The 17,677-nt window shown below is 49.1% G+C and overlaps 1 protein-coding gene across 1 annotated transcript in view; it reads left to right on the forward strand.

Annotated features, from left to right (window-relative positions):
• The window catches only part of LOC119972235 (cadherin-7-like), a 134,352-nt gene that overhangs the window by 79,858 nt on the left and 36,817 nt on the right, over window positions 1-17,677 (forward strand). The window contains 3 exon segments of the mRNA XM_038808620.1: window positions 5,098-5,285; window positions 9,145-9,392; window positions 15,061-15,197. Coding sequence (XP_038664548.1) covers window positions 5,098-5,285; window positions 9,145-9,392; window positions 15,061-15,197 — 573 coding nt within the window.

A 17,677-nucleotide genomic window follows, 5' to 3' on the forward strand; every position in this document is an offset into this window, starting at 1 on the left:
AGGCCAACACGGATTGCCCATCCCGAATTACCTTATGAAGTTGGCGGTGAGCCACTTTGGTCAGCCCGTGTTGCGTTAGCGAGGGAGTTCCCGGATTTTGACCCAACGACAGTGAAGGAACGCTGATATATTTCCAAGTTGGGAAAGTGTGTGGGTGGTGTCTGATAGTTGGTACACACTGCTGCCACAGTGTGTCAGTGGTGGACAAAGTGAAGGTTTAAGATGGTGGATGGGGTGCCAATCAAGCGGGGCTGCTTTGTCTTGGATGGCTTTGAGCTTTTTGTGTGTGGTTGGAGCTGCACTCGTCCAGGAAAGTGTGGAGCATTCTACCACACTTCTACCACAAGCCTTGTCGATGGTGGACAGGCTTTGGGGAGTCGGGAGGTGAGTCACTCACCACAGGTGGTCATTATTCTCGATAAAATACATGGAAGTTCCCTCTCCTGTGTCCATCTCTTCTTCCAATTCAATGGGTTAGATTTTAATCCGCCTCGTTCACCTCCCTCAACACCACTGAAATGAAAATTGTTTATTGTCACGAGTAGGCTTCAATTAAGTTGCTGTGAAAAGCCCCTAGTCGCCACATTCCGGCGCCTGTTCGGGGAGGCTGGCACGGGAATTGAACCGTGCTGCTGGCCTGCTTTCCAAGCCAGCGATTTAGCCCAGTGAGCTATTCCCTAATGCACTGATAATGACTGATCTACTTCCAGTCACAAGCTGTAATCTCAAATGTTGGATCACAGAACTGTTACCGCGCAGAAGGAGGAGAAGGAGGCCATTTGGCCCATCGTGTCTGCACCAGCTCTCCGAACGAGCGTCATGACTTCATGCCTTTCCCCTGCCTTTTCCCCGAACCCCTGCCCCTTTTAAATATTCAAGCCAGCATCCAAAGCTGTCTCCCAGACAGTGCATTCCAGACCCAAACCACTGGCTGTGCCAAAAAGATTTTTTCTCACGTCACAATTGCTCCTTGTGAAAATCACTTTGATTCTGTTCCCTCTCGTTCTTGATCCTTTTACCAGCTGGAACATTTTCTCCCTGACTACTCTGAAGCCCCGGTCCACACCCAGTGCCACGAACGTGTTCAGCATTCATCTGAAAAGACACGGGGGGTGGGGGGGGTGGAATTGTGTTTTCCCCTTCTCGCACCTTCCACCCCTTCCCACCGACTTCCCATCTATGTGCTTTGTTTTCTCCCCTCCAGCTTGCAGCAGATGGCACTCCGCGGCAAGTGAGAAAAAGGATAATAAATAAAATGGATAATGTGCCCGGTCAGGAGCAGCAGAGTGATAATCACACTGAGGCACAGTTTAACGCAGGAAACCCAGCACGAGAAAGGAAATATAAACATTTGGAAATCACATTAAATGCTCAGTGCATAAAACAAATAGCTAATGACCCACTTGTTTTGCAATGTTTTGTTTAGCATCAGTGTGGCATCAAACATGCATTTCTTACTTGGGAGCAAAGGTAGCTGAGCTGATGCGATGAAGAATGCGACTAGTCCGAGACCCATTCCTTTGGCCTCGTCATAACCTCACTTCAAACCAAAGCATCCGATCGGGCATTTATTACATTTGGTAGTTACAATGGTCACCGACAAATCCCAGCGCAGAAACAGTTCAATACGATCATGCTGATAATTCCTCTCCTCACCAATCTCCTCCCAACCTTCGCACGGTAGCACGGTGGTTAGCATAGTTGCTTCGCAGCTCCAAGGTCCCAGGTTCGATTTCCCGCTTGGGCCCCTCTCTGTGCCGAGTCTGCACGTTCACCTCGTGGCTGCGTGGGTTTCCTCCGGGTGCTCCGGTTTCCTCCCACAGTCCAAAGATGTGAAGGTTAGGTGGATTGGCCGTGCTAAATTGCCCTTAGTGTCCAAAAAGGTTGGGTGGGGTTACTGGGTTACGGCGATAGGGTGGAAGTGAGGGCTGAAGTGGGTCGGTGCAGACTCGATGGGCCGAATCCATCCTGTGAAGCCACAGTGCTACCATGCTGTCCAGACGTGGCGGAGGGGTCCATTGCATTGGTAACATTCCAGTGGGCAGCAGGAGGGTCATACTTGGCCTTTTTTGGGCAGGAGAGCCATCTTCCACCTTCCTCACCACTGGCAGGATACCACGGCGGCAAGAAGGCAATGGGCACTTCACCACTGCCCGCCAGTGTCTCTGAGAGTGAAAGGGGAGGGTAAGGGTAACCTGCTTCATTCTTGCTCAGTCTCAGAACTATTTACCAGCCTTCTATTCAGAGAGGGTCAGTGAAGTCAAGGCAAGTCCTCGAGAAAGATGCAATATCATATTTGATAATGAAAGATGAGAGGAGTAGGGTTTTCTGCACTCCATCTTCACTTGCACTGGCACAACCTGGGCGAAGTCAGCCAAACCAAGCAGTTTGCCTTCCTGATGTTGGCTGGTTTAGCTCAGTGGGCTAGACAGCTGGTTTGTGATGCAGAAGGCCAGCATCGTGGGTTCAATTCCTGCACTAGCTTACCCGAACAGGCGCCGGAATGTGGCGACTGGGGGCTTTTCACAGTAACTTCATAATTGTGACAATAAAAGGTATTATTATCATTATGTGCAGTGGCACAAAATATATATTTTTTAAAGCAGGGAGTTCTAAACCCAAACCACACATACCCGTGTTTTTCATGATCTTTCACCCTGGATCAAGATTCAATTCGCCCAGATCAGCCCACAAAGCTGGTACAATCCCCGAGGATGTCAACTTCCACCAATAGCACTGTCTCGGGAAAGCTCGACAAATTGCTTTCTGCGGTACACCGACGTCAGCAGGCACAGATTAAATAGTTCAGTTTACTCAGAAACCGACAGGTTTTCACCTGCGGTTATTGGGCAGTTCAGCATAGATACTTTATGCGAGTGACATTGGCATCACACAGGTTCACAGGCAAGGCCATCCCCAACAAGAGAGGATCGAACCATCGCCCCTTGACGTTCAATGGCATTACCGTCACTGAATCCCCCACCAACAACAGCCTGGAGGTAACCATTGACCAGAACTAGGCCAGCCACATAAATATTGTGGCTACAAGGGGAGGTGGGTGGCCTAGTGGTATTGTCACCAGACTAGTAATCCCAAGGCTCAGCATACTCTGAAGTCCCAGGTTCAAATCCCGTCACTGCAGATGGTGAAATTTGAATTCAATAAAAATTTGGAATTAAAAGTCTAATGATGACCGAGACTGTTGTAAAAAAACATCTGGTTCACTGATGCCCTGTAGGGAAGGAAATCTGCCATCCTTACCTGGTCTGGCCCACAGCATATTGTGGCTACAAACGGAGGCTCCAGACCTTACAGATGGGCAATAAATGCTGGCACCGCCTGCCACGTCCACATCCAATGAATGAATGGGAATTCTTAAATAGAATCTAGAATTGTTAAATAGCTCACCTCCTGACTCCCAAAAGCCAGTCCACCATTTACAAGGCACAAGTCAGGAGTGTAATGGAATACAATCCACTTGCCTGGGTGAGTCAGCCCCACTATCACACCACCGGTGTCAACACCATCCAGGACAAAGCAGCTTGCTCGATTGGCATCTCATTCACCTCCTCCACCGACCAAATCCGTCACCTCAATAAGTGATTTTCATTTTTCATTTCATTAGAAGGACAAGGACAGTGGATGCATGGGAGCATCTGCAAGTCCGTTCCCCCTGCAATCCACACATCATCCCAACTTGGAAACATATCACTGCTCCTTCACTGTTGCTGAGCCAGAATCCAGGGATTACCTCCCTAACAGCACAGTGGGTGCGCCCACGCCACAGGAACTGCAGTGGTCCAAGATGGCAGCTCACCACCATCCTGTCAAAGGCAATTAGGCTTGGGCAACAAAGGTTGGCCGAGCCAGCGACACCTCTATCTTAAGAACGAATGAAAAGACTGGCTATGCTCACACAAAGTGCACATTTTTGCTGGCAATCCCTTTTCTAACTGTGTGAATAAATCTTCACCAGATTAAACTCTTAAATACATGATACCAGCCAAAGTTTTTAATGGAAAGAAGAAAAATGGTCATGTTCAATTACATTGGTTCATGGAAGATTCCTGATTATAATAATAATCACTTATTGTCACAAGTAGGCGTCAATGAAGTTACTGTGAAAAGCCCCTCGACGCCACATCCCGGCTTCTGTTCGGGGACTCCGGTAAGGAAATTGAACCCGCGCTGCTGGTCTTGTTCTGCATTACAAGCCAGCTGTTTAGCCCACTGTGCTCAACCAGCCCTACAAATATGTATTAGCAGAAACCTGCGGTGGGATTCTCCAACCCGGCCCGGGTTGGCAGTGGCCCCTCCCGGCAATTCTCTGGGCCCTGATGGGCCGAGCGGCCGTCGGTTTTTGGCCAGTCCTGCAGGCGTAGGTTACGCATGGTCGCACATGGCGGGACCTGGCAGGTAAGTCAGCGAGGGCGGTCCTTGGGGAGGTGCAATAGGACCCGACCCCGGGGGGGGGGGGGGGGGGGGGGGGGGGCACGGTGGCCTGACACGCGATCGGGGTGCCTATTCCGTGAGGGTACTTCTTCCTTCAGCGCCGGTCCCTGTCGGGCTCCGCCATGGCCGGCGCGGAGAACAGCATCCCCCGCGCATGCGCCAAAGTACGCCGGCCCATCTGCGCATGCGCGAACCACGGCAGCGGTTCCGCGGGGCTGTTGACGCGGAGTGGTTGGCGCCGGTTCGCCCGCCAGCGTGGGGACTTAGTCCCCAGAAGGGAGAATCCCGCTGCTGAACTGTAGCCCAACCGGCATAATGTCTCAGGCATTCTGGGTGCACCCAAAGGAGAAATGTTTCCCTGATATTGTCCGCCTGTGGCCTTGTGCCCTTATTAGATCTGTTTGCAGAAGTTTGCACTGTAATTCCTGCACAGCTATCATTAATGCCCGAAAATAGATTCGAAAACTACAGATTGACGACTTTCTCCTGAATGCCTGATTAGTGCATGTGAAGAAGCTAATTGAATTTAATTTGCTTGTGTTGGTTTATTGGGCGGATGCACAGTACGTTCCGGGTAACGTACACACTGCTGAGGATGGATCTCTGAGACTGAGTCACAATTTCCTCCATCACCTTCCCTTTCAGAGCTGTATCATTTCTCGGTGCCAGAATCAAGCAGCGTGGAGTCCACTGTCGGAAGAATAATGGCGACAGATGCCGACATTGGGCAGAACGCAGAAATGGACTACATGGTCAAGGCTGGCGATGGCTCAGATACATTTGGCGTATTTACAGATAGTGACACGCAGGAAGGTGTCATCGTACTGAAGAAGGTGGGATTTATTCCTGGATTTTCTTATTTCTATCTCTTTTGGCAATGAGAGTTTCAGTAGTTCAGCTTCTCCCTCCATCCTGAAATAGACGCATTCAGCTTTGTTAACATGACAAGCTGTGGTATATTATAGATCAAAGAATCATAGAATGTACCGTGCAGAAGGAGACCATTCAGCCCATTGAGTCTCTAGCGGCCCTTGGAAAGAGCACCCTATTTAAGCCCACACCTCCACCCTATCCCTATAACCCAGTAACCCCACCTAACCTTTTTTGGACACGAAGGGCAATTGAGCATGGCCAATCCACCTAACCTGCACATCTTTGGACTGTGGGAGGAAACTGGAGCACCCGGAGGAAACCCACCAGACACAGGGAGAACGTGTCTTACGTGACACGGAAATTCCGCACAGACAGTGACCCAAGCCGGGAAACGAACCTGGGACCCTGGAGCTGTGATAACTGATAACACTGATAACCGTTTAGGTGTAGATTTAGATTTCTTGTCATGTGTACCGAGGTGCAGTGAGAAGTATTGTTCTGTGTACAGTCCAGGCAGACCAGCACTCGAAGCAGAGAAAACAAAAGTGACTGAATAAGCTTGACCATTGACCACTTGTCAAAGGCTGACTCAAACACTTCAGTGGAGTGTGGACACAGATCGCCTATCACAGAAACACAGAATTGTTACAGTGCAGAAGGAGGCCATTTGGCCCATCGACTCTGGACCAGCTCTCCAAACGTGTGTCACGATTTGGAGCCATTCTCCTCTCTTCTCTCCGTGTCCCTGCACATTGTCCCTATTCAAATCATGCCCTCTGGAATGCCTCGATTGAATCTGCCTCCACCACACATCCAGGCAGTGCGTTCCAGACCCCAACCACTCGCTGGGTGAAGTAGTGTTTTCCTCACGTTACATTTGCATGTTTTCCAAATCACTTGAAATCTCTGTCCTCTCGTTTCTCCCCATCTACTCTGTCGAGCCCCCTTATTATTTTGAACATCTCTGTCAAATCTCCATAAAATCTAGTCAGGGCAAAGTATAACTTGGAACTTTGCCCCATCAGGCCATATATTTGTGATGAAATATATAGGTCCAGAAACCCAGTGATTCAGCAAAACTGAGTGACAGATTAAACTAGTTGGACACTGAGAGAATGAAAGGATATGCAGATAGTGTATGAAGGAGCAGTTGGGCTCGAATATCGGCCGTGATCTTAATGAATGGCAGAGCAGGCTGGAAGGGTTAAACAATATCCCCCAGTTTCTATTTTGTGTGTTCTTATCAATGAATCATGAAATCCATGGAATAGTGTCGCACAGAAGGTTGCCATTCAGCCCGTCGTTCATTGGGTGACTGTGTGGAGTTTGCATGTTCTCCCCATGTCTGCTTGGGTTTGCTCCGGGTGTTCCAGTTTCTTCCCACAGTCCAGAAATATGCAGGTTGGGTGGATCAGCCGTGCTAAATTGCTCCTTGGTGTTCAGGGACGTTATGTTACAGGGTTGCAGGGATAGGTTGGGGGAGTAGATCTGGGTAGAGTGATTCTCTGCCCTTCCTACAGTTCCCCCCTTGTCAAGTACTTATCCGATCCCCCTTTCAAAGTTACTGTCGAATCTACGTTCAGTGTCCGTTAAGACGGTGCCTTCTCGATCATTATATCTCACCGCATCGGATCAACTGTTTCCTCGCCTCATTCTCGGTCTCTTTTTGGCAGAGTGGCCGGCGAGTTTGGTCTAGTCCTGCCGGTGTGGTTTACTCAGATCCCACAGGGCGGACCTGGAAGGTGAGTCTGCGGGGGCCATCCTGGAGGGAGGGGCGGGGGGATCCGACCCCGCGGGGGGGTGGGGCACGGTGGCCTGGCCCGCGATCGGGGCCTACCGATCGGCGGGCGGGCTGGTTTTATGGAGGCCTATTTTATTCCACAGCGGGTCCCTGTAGGGTTCTGCCGTATTGCCCAGGGGCCAGCGCGGAGAACCCCTATGCGTGCGCGGAAATACACCGGCCGTTCCACGCATGCGTGAACTCGGGCGGGCCGTTGCGTGCTGGCCGGAGCTGCGGGGACCACTCTGGTGCCAATCTAGCCCCCTAGGAAGGGGAGCATTCCCCATTATCGGGGACCATTGACGCCAAAGTGGTTGGCGCCACATTTCATGCCGGCGTGGGGACATAGCCCCATTATCGGAGAATCCCGCCCCATAAATCTGTGCTGTCGGGAAACTGACCACCGCACTCCCCCCCCCCCAAACCCCCCCCCCCCCCACTTTCCCAACCCACCACTGTGATCGGATTCTCTCAGTGAAGTCTTGTTAAACATTCCAGTGCAAAGTGTGTTTGATGCGACCATCAATTCACTCGAGACATGAGTAGAAGTAAACCGTGGCTTTAATCAACTTAGAACAGTGCCTGCCTGCGGCTGAACCAATGCTGAGAACTGCCTGCAGGTCGACTGCTCTTTATACCTCCCTTCAAGGGGGAGGAGCCATGGGCAGAGCCCATACATGCCCCAACATGTTCCCCTATGGATAATGCCATACAATGGCCCATAGGAGAAGCCCAGATACAATATACCAATACAAGTGCGACAGCACAGATACAAATACACTGGCGGATTACTAGTATAATAAATTCACCACAGTGTTCCATTGGGGATCTGATCAAAATCCGTAACTCACCTTTAAAACCTTCAATCGCATCCGTGGCCACAGATTTCTGCGGCTACTGTAAAGAATTTAAACAACAAACCATTAACGCCTGCACAGATGTGGCCTGGTGGGTGGTGTAGCCTGAATCTGTGTAATTAAACTGAGTGCACGGACCAAGTGGGGGAAGAGGGAGGAATTCGTGATATATTTGCATATGTATTGGACCCTGGCACAGCCAGAAACTGTTACCATGGTCATTCCCCCACCAGAGTGGCACCTCCTCCCGAACTGGCATTCATCAAGGGAAAAACAAATTAAATGTGGGCACCCTCCTGATCTGAGTGAGCGCAGTGAGAGGATGGGAGAAGTATCAGGAACTCTATTCAGTCGAGCGGTCCAGCAGTGTTTGGCCTAGCTTCCTCAAAGGAGATGCCCGTCACTCAATTCTGCCCAGAATGGTCGATGCAAATTTAACTCGTTTTCACCTGCATGGTGGAAGGGTTCAGTAAATCAGCACTTGATGAGAAAGTAAAAAGCTGGGATAAGGAAACACGACCACGGAACTGCCAAATTAGCGCAGAAGAGGGGAAAGAAATCTGCCGTCCTTACCCGGTCAGGACCAATAGGGATTCCAGTCCAACCACAATGTGATTAACTATTAACTGCCTCCCTACGCTGCCTAGCCAGCCACTCAGTAACATGGCATACCGGGCAACTCGGGATCACCAATAAATGCCAGCGAGGGGCGGCACGGTGGCACAGTGGTCAGCACTGCTGCCTCACAGCGTCAGGGACCCGGGTTCGATTCCAGCCTCGGGTCACTGTCTGTGTGGAGTCTGCACGTTCTCCCTGTGTCTGAGTGGGTTTCCTCCGGGTGCTCCGGTTTCCTCCCAAAGATACGCAGGTTAGGTGGGGTTAATGGGATATTGCGGGCGAGTGGGCCGAGGTAGGGTGCTCTTTCAGAGAGCCGGTGCGGACTCGATGGGCCGAAGGGCCTCAACCCTGCACTGCGGGGATTCCATGTTCATCCACATTCTGGGAACTAACTTGAACAAAATGAAGGGGCCAACCCGTTAAAAATCTAAATGAGCAGCCACTGATTAATCAGCTGGGTGGCCAAGTGATCTGTCTTGGAGCACAAGGCCGATCAATCACCTCTCGCTTTTTGAACCAGTGATGAATAATGGAGAGCAGAACTGTGTCTGTGCTTTGCTGCAGCTATTGGACTATGAGAGCAAGAGGAGATTTAGCATCAGAGTGGAGGCAATCAACAAATACATTGATCCCCGATTCCTGGGACCGTTTCTAGATGTCACAAATGTCAAAGTCAACGTGCGCGACGTCGATGAGCCGCCACTCTTTGTCTCTCCTGAGTACGTCTTCAAGATCCAAGAGAACGGAGAAGCTGGTGCCTTTGTTGGCGAGGTGACGGCAAGGGACCCAGACGCACTAAACAATTCAATCAGGTAGGCGATGCTTAAACTGCAGCATTGATTGCCAATTCAGTTAAACAGTGTGGAAAGTTCTCTCCCACCCTGCACTGATTGCGATACCCTGCTGCCGTACTGAGAACAGAAAAAGAATTGGATCCTTAAATTGTGCTATTAGGATACTTTAAACAAGATAAAAATTTCAAGCCGGTGAGGATGGTTGGGAAGGACAGCTGAACGGGTAAAGTGGGGACCATTATTAGTTTTCACGTTATATTTAATGGGCTTTCAAAATTTTCACTAAAAAAAATGATTGACTTCCAAGTGTCTCATTGCTTATTCATGACTGACATGATTGCGTTGATGTTTCTTCTCATATTTCACTTCTTCTGGCATTATCTGCTGTCTCTGTAAGCTTATTCAGGTGTAATGTGTCAAACCTATCTCTTCAAATCAATAGAGTTCTGGTGTCAATATTACAGCAAACAAGACAGAAATATTAGCTGATGTTTTTCCAGCAAGCGCACAGGTTTTCTGGTGATAGCTGCGAGCACACCAAAACAACTCAAAGGGGCATCATTTTCTGCTCCACTCGGAGATCCCAGTGAGCAAGCGATAGCACAGGTGGAAGCGCTTGCAAAATGCCTGAGGCGGCCAAAGAGCACTCACTAAAATGGGCGTCGATTCGAAGGCGGAGGAACCAAAATCCCAAAGTGAAGACAGTCGTCCCGGATTTGGCGTTGGGAATGGCGGCAAAAAAGCACGGCGGGCGTACGCCTTCGTTGCTCCTCTGAAGCTGACACCAACATCCGGGGTCCATACACACGCGCGGTTAAACGTGACAGTCCAGGAGTTGCTGCCAGTGATTCTGACAGTGCATTGCTGAGGTTCCCCCCTCCCACCCCACCCCCAAGTGCAATCAATTGGACATCACTGAACTGACGAGAATGTCCACTTTTTCACAGTACCTTCATTGCAGTGTTACCGGACAGCACGGTAGCACAGTGGTTGGAACTGTTGCTTCACAGCGCCAGTGACCCGGGTTCGATTCCCAGCTTGGATCACTGACTGTGCAGTCTGCACACTCTCCCCGTGTCTGCGTGGGTTTCCTCCGGGTGCTCTGGTTTCCTTCCACAACTCCCGAAAGACGTGCTTGTTAGGTAATTTGGACATTCTGAATTCTCCCTCAGTGTACCCGAACAGGCGCCGTAGTGTGGCGACGAGGGGATTTTCACAGTAACTTCATTGCAGTGTTAATGTAAGCCTACTTGTGACAATAAAGATGTTTATTATTATGAAAGCCTACTCGTGACACTAATTAAGATCAAATTATATTATTTTAGGCTCTTGGTTCCAAAACAGAAATGCCAAAAATAATTACACTAGTTGAATGAGGTGTTGGCAATAATTTTAAGGGTACATTAATTTTGTAATGACTGCTAAGCAGCCACACTGACCTGAGAGAGTAGTTTACATGTCACATATCCCCATTGACATGGGCCTGGATTTTTCGCCTGGTGAGGTCTCATTTTCTGCCATCCAACGAGTTAGCGGGAAACACTTTCCCTCCAAATCAGATTGCCCCGCAGTCAACTTAACCTTGAATGGGTATTAAGTGGCTGCAGCCAGGACTTCTGCCCCTCACCCGGGAGGAACTCCAGCCTTAGAGAGCTGCTGGCTGGTCTGGATGACAGCAGCTCTCTGGCGACAGCGCTGAAGTGGACAGAAGAGGAAATGCAGGAGGATGTCGGAGCCTGGGTACCAGAGACCCAGGTAAGTTCAAGGAGTCCAGAGGTTGGTAGGGTAGGGAAGGCCTGGAGCCGTGTGAAGGGGGGGAATTGGGCTCTCAGGTCAGAGGCCAAGCGTGTCGGGAGGAAGGTGTGGAGGCCACAGGTAGGGCACCTAAATTCAGAGGGGGACGTCTGATGGAAGTGCATCCCTTCCCCCCCCACCCTGAGATGTAACATTTCTGTTTCTTGACCTTCTCGCTGGTTTAGCACAGCGATAAATCGCTGGCTTTGAAAGCAGACCAAAGCAGGCCAGCAGCACGGTTCAATTCCCGTACCAGCCTCCCTGAACATGCGCCGGAATGTGGCGACTAGGGGCTTTTCACAGTGATTTCATTTGAAGCCTACTTGTGACAATAAGCGATTTTCATTTAATTTCATTTCTTCTTGCCAGACTAAACATTGATTCTAGTGCAGAAAGGCCCTTATGTGACCATTAATTAGACACTTAAGGACTGCATATGTGTGTGCATGTGTGTGTTTCTTGGTGTTTGCCTATGTGCATGCATGTGTGCACATGTGTGTGTGTGTGCACATGTGTGAGTGCACATGTGTGAGTGGTCATGTGTGTGCATGTGGGTGTGCGCATGTGTTGGTGCACATGTGTGTGTGTTCATGTGTGTGCGTGTGTGGGCAAATGACTGCATGAGGGCTACAGGCTTGACGTGTTTTTATTATTTTCCTTTGGTTTCATGGTTAATAAATTTGCTCTTTCCTATACTCAAGAACATTTGGGGCGCGATTCTCCGCAAATCCGGCGTGCCGTGAAGGCTGGCGTGAAACTGGCCGTGTTTCACGCCAGCCTCGGAGCTCCGACCCGGGACACGATTCTCCCCCCCGGGCAGGGCTAGTATCGGGGCCCGGGGAATCACGGCGATGCGAGTTAGCGAACGTCGCTAACTCCGCCCGCCAAGAGTCACGGCGGCTGACGCACACGATGACGTCAGCCACGCATGCGCGGGATGGATGGCTCCAACCCGCGCATGCTCGAATGACGTCATCATGCAGACGCGTCAAACCCGCGCATGCGCGGGCCGTCATGCCCCTCAGCCGCCCCGTGGACTGATCCTGCGGGGCGGCGGAAGAACAAATAGTGCACGGGTATCGGACCCGCTGCCCGCGATCGGTGCCCACCGATCGCAGGCCCATGCCACCCTTGGCATGGCCGTGGTGCGGCCGTGCCAATCGGTGCTATGGTTGTCCGGGACGGGCACTTTGCGGCCGTTTTCACGAACGCTGAAAGCAGGTGTGATCGCGGCCGTAAAAACGGCCGTAAACTCCATGGTATTCGGCCCATCGGCCTGCGGAGAATTGCTGTTCGCCGTAAAAAATGGCGAGCAGCGATTTGTGTCGGGTGGAGGCCGGATGGGGGGGAGAATAGCTGGAGGCCGTGAAAATTGTCGGGAAGGCCCTCCCGCTATTCTCCGGCCCGTCGTGGGCAGCGGAGAATCGCGCCCCCGGTTTAAAAGTGATTTTTCATTGCCCACAGCTCAAATAGTTCAATACATTCTGATTTGCAAAAAGGCACAGAGACGTGAAAAATAAACGTAATTCAGATTTGATTATTGTCACGTGTACCGAGGTACAGTGAAAAGTAATTTTCAGCGAGCAGAAAAAAGTTGTTTTGGAGTCTGGTAACAGCGGGGAAGAAGCTGTTTTTGAGACTATTTGTGCGTGTTCTCAGACTTTAACCTTTGTTGTGACTGACCGAGGTGGCCAGTTCTTCCCTTCTCACAACGTGGAGGAATTAAAGGTGTGCTTTCGAATGGTCCCACAGAGGGGCCAAACCCTTGAATGGTTTCATGATAAACTTGGCTTGGAATGTTCTATTTGTGCTGGTGGTAAGGGCTGGCTCCTCATGATAGCGAGGTTGTGCAGCAGGCAGCAAACCTTGACAATCTGGGCTGTGGAAGGCTGATTTCATTAACTACATTTTGTGTAGCAGCACGGCCTTCAATCTGTGCATGGTGTGTCTGCATGTGCCTGGGCATAAGTGTGTGTGTGCGTGTTGTGTACCAGTGTCATGAGCCATATAATGAAAAGACAGCCCTTTTCTTTCAGTAGCTACCAATTATAGAATCCCTACGTTGCAGAAGGAGACCATTCAGCCCATCGAGTCTGCACCGACCCTCTGAAAGAGCAAAAAAAAACACCCTGTCCCAACAACCCCTTAACCTAAGCTACACACCCCTGGACACTGAGGGGCAATTTATCGTGGCCAATCCACCTAATCTGCACATGTTTGGACAGTGGGAGGAAACTGCAGCACCCGGAGGAAACCCACACAGACAGTCACCCGAAGCCGGAATTGAACCTGGGTCCCTGACGCTGTGAGGCAGCAGTGCTAACCATTGTGCCACCGTGCCGTCCCGCTGTCCTTGTTGTGATGGCTCTAAATGCTGATGGCACAGAATGAGGGCATCATGACTGCTGCCAGCAGATGAGGCATGATATGCTGCATATGGTCTGGGTGCATCTTCTGGGTGCAAAAGGTCCTTCAGCACCTCCTACACCACTCCCTGTGAATTTGAAACAACTTTCAAAACTTTGTACAATTACAGCAACAGCTAAATGAAATGAACCAGAAATTAACATCTGGGTTGTTGATGATCCTTTTAAATAGCATTGAAGGGAGTCCTTCCTGCTGCTGGATGCATGTTCAGCCATAATGATTAAGAGAGAGCTTTAGCTGGACCATTGATCATACTGGTACCAAACCAGCATTGGACTCTGATTGACATCATCGAAACATAGAAAATAGGACCAGGAGGAATCCATTCGGCCCTTTGAGCTGCTGCGCCCTTCATTATGATCATGGCTGATCATCCAACATGTCATCTGAGGAGAAGTTCAGGACTCTGGGCCTGTACTCAATGGAGCTTAGAAGGATGAGGGGGGTTCTAACTGAAACTTATAGAATACTGAGAGGCCTGGATAGAGTGGACGTGGAGAAGATGTTTCCACTGGTGGGAGAGACTCGAAACCGAGGGCACAGCCTCAGACTGAAGGGGCGATCCTTTGAAACTGAGATGAGGAGGAATTTCTTCAGCCATCCATTGACTCTGTTTACACCTCCCGCTGCCTTGGGAAAGTGGGCAGCATAATCAAAGACCCCTCCCACCTGAGTTATTCTGTCTTCCAACTTCTTCCATTGGGCAGGAGATACAAAAGACTGAGAACACGCACTAACAGGTTCAAAATAAAATTCTTCCCCGCTGTTACCAGACTCCTGAATGACCCTCTTATGGACTGAACTGATCTCTCCACACATCTTCTCTACTGAGTAGTACTAAACTCTGAATGCTTGACCCAGTGTCTATGTCTCTGTATTTACATTGTGTATTTATCGTATGTCCTATGTTTTATCATATACAGAACGATCGGTCTGGACTGTATGCAGAACAATACGTTTCACTGTACCTCGGTACACATGACAACAAACCCAAATGCAAATCCAATGTCATGCAGCAACACCTCTCTTGCCCTGTTGATGAGTTAAAATTGCATGAGAAATATCTGCCTTGTCAGATGAGTCTCTGTACGAGTGAGAGAAAGGTCACTTGAACAGTGTCTAGCATCTTTTAAAACGTGGGTTTTCATGTTCTCCTGAACAGCTGCAGAATGGGAACTGTCAGGGGATTGTGCCTCAGGAAGACTGAAAATGACAACATTTTTAAAATAGCTTACGCTGCTGAAACCTTCGTCCAAAGGAAGAGATTTGATGGACGAGTTTGAATCAGATGTCTCTGAGCAAATTAATTTTGTCGCAAATTGCTGGCAGGTTGGGAGCGTGCACAGTATCCTTTGCGAGAGTGGCTATCCATATATTGGCCGGGTTAGCTGCTTTCTGGATTCTGAAATTCCCAGGTTGTACCCAATAAAAATCAAACTTGAATTATTCTTTTTAAATCGTGCAGGTACTTTATTGACCATCACACTGACACGGACAGAATTTTTAACATCGATACGAAGAATGGAACCTTAACGGCATCTCAACCCCTTGACCGTGAGGCAGTCCCTTGGTACAATTTAACAGTCTCGGCATCAGAAGCAAGTACGTCATTTCTGGTGTCCCCAAATTTCATCAAATAACTTTTAGTTTTTCATTTTCTTGGTCAGCTATTAAATGTTTTTTCGGGTAACATTCCACGTGCTGGTCACACATTTCAAGCCTATCTGTTGACCATTGATTGCGTTGGTTGAGCAATTCCTTTCACCCCCAACTTGGAAGAATATCAATGTTTTATGGAGCCAGTAGTAGATGGAGTTAAGATACAGATTAACCACGATCAAATTGAATGGCGTGAATGACTCAAGGGCTAGGAACATTGGAAATAGTGGGAGGCCGTTCGGCCCATTGAGCCTGCTTCACCATTCAAACAGTTCATGGCTGATCATCTATCTCTTACGTCAACTTTCCACTATCCCCAAAACCCTTGATGTCACTGGTATCCAGAAACCAATTGATTTTTTTCTTAGACTAAATGGACTCCTCCTGTTTCCAAGTCCAGGATTTACATCTCTGTGAGTTTACTCTTTCTTACTGGCAAATTACAAGAATTAGAAAGTAAACAATTAATGCTTCATTTTAATTTCTCTCGCTTCAGGTTTATAGAATCCCGACAGTGCAGAAGGAGGCCATTTGGCCCAACGAGTCTGCACCGACCTTCCGAAAGAACACTCCACCCAGGCCCACTTTCCCGGCCCATCCCCGCAACCCCACCTAAAACTGCACATCTTGGGACACTATGGGGCAATTTAGCATGGCCAATCCACCTAACCTGCGCATACTGTGGGAGGAAACTGGAGCACCCGGAGGAAACCCATGCAGACACGGGGAAAAACTGCAAACTCCACACAATCACCCAAGGCTGGAATTGAGCCTGGGACCCTGGTGCTGTGAGGTGGCAGTGCTAACCGCTGTGCCATCAAGCCATCCTTCTGCATAATAGTATCTAAGCAAGTTGAACTCAGTCTGTCAGGGCGACTAATTTTTGCCCCACTATATACCTTGTAATTAAAATGCACTGCACAATGTAATGATCCATGGCTCCAATTATTATCCAGGCTTCAGGACATCCAAGGGTACACTATCCTATGTATTATTAATCTTATTTGAGCTAGCTAATTCTTCAATCCATGAAATCTTCCAGCGCACTCTGAAAGTGCCATGTCACGAGACAGCAGTTGCCAGAACCTCTGTGCGACCAAATGTTCCAATGCATATGCAAAATGATCTGCTGAACTCTGACGGCCAAAGATGTGTCAATACTTTCCCCAGGTGCCAACTCACATCCTGACTTGATTTTCACACGGTTCATAGTTTAATAAGTAATGTGGCTCAGTGTTAATTTCTGATTGATAACACTCCTGTGAAGCACCTTGGAATGTTTAATGACATTGAATGCTGGAGCAACAATAAAAGCTTTGCAGTTATAGATCACCTTCAATGTAGCTAAACAGCCCAAGTGCTACACAGGAGCATCATCACATTTTTTGATTTGATTTGATTTATTATTGTCGCATGTATTAGTCTACAGAGAAAAGTATTGTTTCTTGCATGCTATGCAGGCAAACCATACATAGGGAAGGAAGGAGAGACTGCAGAATATAATGTTACAGTTATAGCAAGGTGTGGAGGAAAGATCAAGTTAATACGAGGTAGATCCATTCAAAAGTCTGATGGCAGTAGGGAAGAAGCTGTTCTTGAGTCGGTTGGTACGTGACCTCGAACTTTGGTATCTTTTTCCTGATGGAAGAAGGTGGAAGAGAGTATGTCCGGGGTGCGTGGGGTCCTTAATGATGCTGGCTGCCTTTCCGAGGCAGCGAGAATTATAGATAGAGTCAATGGATGGGAGGCAGGTTTGCGTGATGGACTGGGCTACATTCGCGACCTTTTGTAGTTTGCTGCGGTCTTGGGCAGAGCAGGCTCCACACCAAGCTGTGATACAACCAGAAAGAATGTTTTCTGTGGTGCATCTGTAGAGGTTGGTGAGAGTTGTAGCTGACATGCCAAATTTCCTTAGTCAAGTCCAAATGGAATTTGACATTGAACCACATCATTTTATTAAACCAGATGGCTAAAAATGTGGTCAGAGGGGGAAGTTTTAAGGAGCAGGTTAAGAAAAAAAAGCAAGGCTTGTGCGGGAGAGCGGGCGGGAGGGTGGGGAGAGAGGGGGACAGGGAAGAGGTTTCGGGAGGAGATTCCAGAACTTAGGGTCTTGACAGTTGAAGGTCCAGCCACCAGTGATGGAATAATTAAAGTTGAGGACACGCAGAATGAAGTCACGCAGGAAGATGAAATGTTTTGAGGCAGTGGGCGTGAAATGAAAAATGAAAAATGAAATGAAAATTGCTTATTGTCACAAGTAGGCTTTAAATGAAGTTACTGTTAAAAGCCCCTAGTCGCCACATTCCTGCGCCTGCTTGGGGAAGCTGGTACGGGAATTGAACCCGCCCTGCTGGCCTGCCTTGGTCTGCTTTAAAAGCCAGCTCTTTAGCCCTGTGCTAAACCAGGCCCCTGAGATGAGAAAC

Source organism: Scyliorhinus canicula, chromosome 10 (genome assembly GCF_902713615.1).
Source record: "Scyliorhinus canicula chromosome 10, sScyCan1.1, whole genome shotgun sequence".
Taxonomy (NCBI): Eukaryota; Metazoa; Chordata; class Chondrichthyes; order Carcharhiniformes; family Scyliorhinidae; genus Scyliorhinus; species Scyliorhinus canicula.